Source organism: Accipiter gentilis, chromosome 21 (genome assembly GCF_929443795.1).
Source record: "Accipiter gentilis chromosome 21, bAccGen1.1, whole genome shotgun sequence".
In the NCBI taxonomy this organism is placed as follows: domain Eukaryota; kingdom Metazoa; phylum Chordata; class Aves; order Accipitriformes; family Accipitridae; genus Astur; species Astur gentilis.
In genome coordinates, this window is record NC_064900.1 from 3,187,419 (window position 1) to 3,194,051 (window position 6,633).

Here is a 6,633-nt window from a genome sequence, read left to right on the forward strand (position 1 = left end):
GGAGAAACTAGGGATCAACAAAGCATTTTTTGCTGTCTGTAAAGGAAGAGATTTACAAACAGAGCTGAAGGCTCTCCCAGACCTAAAGCCTCCTATTAGAGCAGGCCACTTCAACCTGCTGATCTGTGGAGGGTTGCCAAGGAAAGACTTGATTGTCAGAAAAGTAGACCGCAAATTAGAAGAGGTTGGAGAATCCAAAGCGTTTCACTGCTAAGTGAGGGAAACTTTCCGTTCCAACCCCACGCTCTGGCCATCCTTCAACATCGACTTGTTTGTCAGCACTTGACAAATTCTCTTCCTAGTTAAGTGGTAAATTGCAGCGTAGCAAATGCAAAAGTGCTTGTCTGGCCAGTCCAGGCACTTGTTCCTGGGAAGGTATCTGGAAGAAAGCTCAAGTGCAGACAACATCGCGGGGGGATCTCAGAATTCATTGGTGTATGCAAGCCTCACCCCTGGGTGGTGAGTTCCACAGGGTGGGGGCAGAAAGCGAAGCCCAAGTAGTCGGAACCAGGAGCACAGCCCCGGCACCCCAAACCTCAGGCCTGCACTTTATTAGCACGTACCCACATGAAACAGCTCGGCGTCATCAGGATCTATGTTTCTTACTTCCCAAGAGAAACAATCCTCAATTTTCAAAAAAAAAAGAAGGAAATGTAGAGCTGCGATACCTAACTTCAGTCAGTTACATCCATCATCGGTTTTGGATCTGCACCAGATCCTTGGGGAAAAAAAAGCATCAGCTTTGAGCAAGGTATTACATTATAAAATCTACAGGGAGATGTTTACTCTAAAATAGCCAGCTCAGAAAAGGACGTTCAGGAGAATCAATTTGCCAGAGAAGCTGATTTAATCAGACTGATCCAGGGATAAATGAGGTCTAGAAGTTTCACAGGCAGAGGGGAAGAGCTTGTCTTCTGTTTGGGACCCAAATTATCATCCAGTGACCTGCAGACTTGAGTTTCTCTTGCTATAGACTCATCGCTGAAGCAGACATAGGTGGTAACACATCAGTCAAGGGTAAAATTCCACAAGGCACATTCACTCTCCTGTCTTCACCCTACATTTCTAAAGGGGAACTCCCCTTTCCTTCCTCTACGCACCCAGCACCACTGCCTCAAACCACCAACCCCACCTCCAGCAGCATAGCACCTTCGTTCCTTGCAAGAAAACAGCTTGGAGACTTCTGCAAATAACGAGACAGATAAGTAGGGCAGCCTTTCCCCAAGCACCACGCTCAAATCTGCAGGGACGCAGCATCAGATACTCTCGTCTGCAAAGGAAAGGGCTGTGGCAGGTGCCGCGAGCGACAATCCGAGGCTGGCCTGGAAGACTAGCGGCACTGCGCTCCTCCACAACCCATCCCGAACCATTTGCTCCACTGGCCTGAAACAAATACAGCTGCAAGGGAGAATTTACATATGTGGCAACTCAAGTTCCAATTAGCTGAGGAAATGGGTCCTGGGAGATCAAATTAGTTCGTGGCAGCAGGAAGATAGTTAATTTAGCATGCTCAGACAAGCAATTATTTCTTTCCCTAAATACCACTTTCTCCATGCATTGATGCCTCTCTGCACTGACCCACAGCCATATCTTGTAATATCATTAGTGACAGTCTTTTAGAAGCTGTTCTGCAGAGAAAATCATCTGGGTTTGCTTTAGTTAAGCTAGCAGAAGAACAAGCTGCAGAGACAGGTGCAAGAGGGTTGCGGGGAGCACATACGGGATTGCAAAAGCAGGCCATGGCCTTGCATAGCTGCTGCACAGCATTAGCGCCAGGGTCCCCAGAGCCTGAACGTTTCATGACCCAGACAAGAAAGGGAAGAGGCACAATGGAAAACATTTTAAAAAAAAACCAAAACCCAACAAACCCACAAGCATTTTAAAATAAATAATCAGGAAACACATTTTTACTGTGACCCGAGTACTAGCACAGGTTGCCCGGAGAGGTTGTGGGGTCTCTATCCTGGGAGATACTCAAAAACCACACGGACACGGTCCTGGACAACCTGCTGTAGGTGGCCCTGCTTGAGCAGGGGGGGCAGACCAGATGACTCCCCAGAGGTCCATTTTGACCTTAACCGTTCTGTGATGATATGAAAAACTCATCAACTCGCTCTGATGGAGAGGGACTGCAAATGGCCCACATCCACATTCCAATCATGCAAGAAAAGGGACCTGGTACAGCTGCTTTCCCAACAGGCAGAGGGAAGTTTTCAACTTTTACATTATTGAGCTTTTGGCATTGACCTCAACATTTGGGAAGGAACCACTCCTGTATGATGTCTGAACAATGAGGGTTGTTTGGATCACCGTGGCACCTACAGGCCATGTAAAAATTCAAGTCAGAATTAACAATCTCTTCCTTGCACTCACATTTCAGTACTTTGGCAGTAACAATTCCTGAGCCCCCTGTAGCAGTAGACCTGGGCAGAAAAGACTTGTATTCTTAGAATAAGCGGAGAAGGCATCTTTGCAGGCACATGGTTCAGTTACACTTGGGTTTCCTTTTTTTTTTTTTTTTTTTTAAATCATGGCCCATTTGCAGGGGTGAAATGGAATTCTCTTATACTGTAAGTGAATCAGTGTCAAAAATAAAAAAAAAACCACTTTTCTTCTTACTTGTCTCCCACTCACAGGAATCACAGAATTAGTGGAAATGGAAACACTAGTCACATATAGCATGACGATATTCAGCTCACTATTTTCAAGTCCAGTACAGTAATTTTATGCAGAAGTTTATTGCAATAAAAAAAATGCATGGTTTAGGCTTGTATTTTATTAGGAAAAAGAACTTATTTAGAGCAGTCAGGCAGGCTCCTAAAGTTATTAAAAATGTATCACAGAACTTGCCTATTATCCGATTAAGGAAAACCACATAGTCAAACTGACACCAGGAAGAAATACCTAGTAGGCAAGCAGTAGTTCTTTAGGAAACTGCTTTGGGCTTGCTTAACATTTTAGCCTGCTACTAATTTTAAACTTCAGCCTGTGCTGCTCTGACAGCAGCAACTTCCATGGCTTAAAAGGAGCCTCTGTATGTAGACCAAAGGAGCATACTGGGTTGAATTCAGGACACCCTCTCTGTATCCAGCTGCGTTAGATATAGAGATCCTGCATTTGTACACTTCCCATAATTGTTAAAGAAGCAAGACAACCAACAAGCTATAAAGATTTATTCTTATGAAGGAGAAATGTCAGCACACAATACATCTTATTTTATTTATATCCCATGAACAGCGCTGCAATTCTAGGAACTTAAAATACACTGAACGGTCGCTCGTATTTACCTTCTTGGATAAGCTTCTCTTTATGAGCCTGTGGAAGAAAGAGAATATTCATCATTACCCTATTAGAGAAGAAGTTTCAACCAGCCTGGGATAAGAGAAAAGCAGTTCTAGTATTTCAGCACGGACTACAGAAAGATAGCACCACTTATGATCTGAAGGGTCTTTTCCAACCTAAATGATGCTATAAGCACAAACTCTGGTAACAGCTGTTGCGGTTAAAAAGTAAAAAAGAACAAGATATTTAGCTTCACCTACCAGCTAGAGAAGACGTGCTCAGATTGACCTCTCTGCATGCCTAGCCACTCTCACAGACCAGCAGGGACCGATTCCTGTGATGTATTTGTCACCAAACTAGTTGCATCGCAGTTAATTTATACATTTTAGTTTCTACCTCCTCATTCTGGCTGAATAACCCAGTTTAGAGATCTAATTATGGAGAAACTTCTTCATAACTTGCCTAAATGTGCCCATGCTCACTTTCAGCCCATTTGTATCTCACTCTGCAGTCATGTACCTTTCTGACAGGTATTGTTGCAGTACAGACACTGCAGATATTGCCCAGATTCCTTCTGCCGGATAAAACCAGAAGACTTGCTTAAGACTTAGCAATTTATCTCCTTCTTTCCTAGACACACAACAAACCCTCCTCAGAGAAAAGAGTGTAATAGCTGTTGTGCCTTATATACTACCAGAAAACCAAGAAAAATCCCCATCAGTAAAGAAGCTGGAATAAAGGAAAACAAATTGTCCTGGAGACTACATTAAAAACTTCAGCTTAAATATTCCCAGGCAGGTACGTCTAGATTTCACTCACACAGGTTTATTTTCAAGCACTCACGTGCTAAGCCACACTTGGTGGCTAAGCCCAAGTGTGACTTCATGTAGAAAACAAAACCAGCATGACAAAATACTGCAGAGATGCTGAAGTCTCAAAAACATTTATATCGACGTGCTCAGCATGTTTCCTAAAACCTGTATTTTTGATTCACTCTAGCGAACCACACGCCCTACAAATACTCTATTAATTTTAATTGATGTTCGTGCTTCTCAGTTTATGACTTGATCTAAAAATGTTACTTTTGTGCAGAAGAGGAAAATAAAAGTGCTTTACAGTAGCCACAAATTCACTAGTAAAAACAGCCACTGTCTGCCAGTCACCTAGCATTTTCTTATGTATGTATATAGCTGAATTTTTTCAGAATGATCTACCATTGCTCAGATTCTGACGCCCACATTTCAGGAGTTAGAACAGAAGCAAGATAAACCTTCCAAAACTTTAAACATCCAGCTGAGATCAGGCATTGCAATCAGCATAAGTGCTCCTCCCCATTTGCTTCATGAGGTTAGAGAAACAGTCAAACAGTTCACAGAGACATTGCTAGGTCTGTCACCCATAAGCTCCCTATCTATCTAGTTTAGAAAGGGCAGTTACTGCATGTCAACCACTAAAAATAGGAGTCTCTTATGATTAATTTACACTGTCAGTGCTAGAGAGCTTTTTTTATAGCCAAATATCCTGATCAGCTGTGACTAGCCATACCCAAGGGTACAATACAGGGCTCCTGGCACAACAGGACTTTGCAGCCAGTTGCGAGGCTTTCAGATAGCAGGCTCAGTATCGGCCTTCCTTCCCTCATTACTTTAATTGTATTAATCATCTTTAGGTGCAAGAGGATCCCACCCATTAAGCCTCCGGGCAGATCTACATTTTACAATGTGTTTTTCACCGACGTTCATCGTTGTCAAGTGACTTACCCTTTCAGCTTTGAAGGCAGCAATCCAGAAGAGGAGGGGGCCTATCCCAAAAAGAGCTCCTAGAAAGGACGTCTTAGGCGTCGGGCGGAAAGTAGGGTAGACGTTCTGCGTCCTAGCATAGGCCCAGCGGAGCAAGGCAGGATTTTCCTGGGATGAAAAGAAAACCACAGTGAAGCCCCAGGGGCCCTGCAACGGACACTTCACTCAGCGCGGCCCAGGTACCCCCCGGCTCCGGGCTGGGGCCTAGCAAGCCCCAGGCCGGCAAGGCCGCCAAGGTCGCAAGAACCCAGGCCCGGGCCCCGCTCCGGGACACCGGGTGAGGCGGACAAACCACCACCCGCCCCCGCCCGGCCCGGCCCTCTCCACTCACGATGACGGCCGGTGGGTTGGGATTGTTAAGCTGCAGCTGATACTGCCGCTTGAGCCGGGCGCGGATAGCCAAGCGCTCGGCATCGGCAGCGCGCTTCTCCAGCGACGAGTCGTAAGTGTTGGGGTCGAGCTCGGCCGGTAAAGAGACGAAGCGGTTGGGCCGGTACGCCTCAGAGGCGGGGGTAGGAGGCCCCGCCGCCATCTTGGAGAGCCCGGCGCCGCGCAGCCTCCCGCTGCCAGAGAGGAGGCGGAGCCCCGCCTCCCCCCGCCCCGCCCCTCCTCTCCTCGCCCCGCCCCTCTCCTCGCCTCACCCGCGCGGCCGCCGCCAGCGCCCCCTGGCGGCCCGCGCTGGCTCCGCCGCCTCAAGCTGGGCCGCGATCGGCGGGAACGGCGTGTCCGTCGTCGTCCGTGTGTTCCCCACCCCCGGCTCCCCACACTGACCCGGGGTTGAGGGGGGGGGGGGGGGCTGACGCTTAGCAGAGGGGTGGTCACGTCAAGGGAAGGTTGGTCCCTCGTTATCAACAGTCCCGGCAGGTTCAGTGGCCTCACGCCTTCCCCCCGGGAAAGAAAAGGACCTCCGGGGGGCGGGGGTGGGGGAGGGGAGCTGAGGTGTGAGGGAGTTCTGTGCCGTTGAGTTCGTTGGGTGCCCAGGGGATAACGGGGCCACCGCGCTCTTTCGCAGGCCTCCACCACGCACGTTTAAACAAAATATTCAATCTTACGTAAGTTACGCGTGGCAGGTGGGCTGGAAGTTGCAAAATCCCGCCGTTATTGACTTACAGCTAGCAATCGTCTCTTTGGTGCTTTAACCGAGGCCCCGGCTGGTTGGATAAGCCGCCAGATAACCTTCAGGATTGTCCTGTGGTGACTCACCGCCCTGATAAACTGTATTGACGGGTTCACGAATCACCCTCTGCTGATGAACAGCAAGGTGAAAACAGCAAGCTCTGGTCTGAAGGTTTTGACTTCAGGAAGTTTCTGTCTTGTCAGTATTAAAAGCTTTGTTCTCGAGAGACGTAAAGAAGGCATGCCAGTTGTCTTTCTGGAAACAAACTTGCCAGTAAACAAGTTTTCTGCTGCTTTTTCTTCTTTCGGTACACAAAGCAATAATAAGCAGTTACGCTGATTGGAACCAAGTAAGTTAATGGCTGTGTATATATATTTATGGCCCCATTTACACTGGGGTGACTCTACGGACTTGTGTAATGTTGAATGAGGGATT

At 47.3% G+C, this 6,633-nt stretch overlaps 1 protein-coding gene across 1 annotated transcript; it reads right to left on the reverse strand.

Annotated features, from left to right (window-relative positions):
- Positions 1 to 3,156: 3,156 nt before the first annotated feature.
- On the reverse strand, positions 3,157 to 5,679 carry NDUFB4 (NADH:ubiquinone oxidoreductase subunit B4). The gene is made up of 3 exons (XM_049824230.1): positions 5,413 to 5,679; positions 5,043 to 5,189; positions 3,157 to 3,315 (listed from the first exon to the last, which is right to left on the reverse strand). Exons 1-3 carry the CDS (start codon positions 5,611 to 5,613, stop codon positions 3,256 to 3,258), a joined length of 408 nt encoding a protein of 135 aa, XP_049680187.1. The 5' UTR covers positions 5,614 to 5,679; the 3' UTR covers positions 3,157 to 3,255.
- Positions 5,680 to 6,633: the final 954 nt, after the last annotated feature.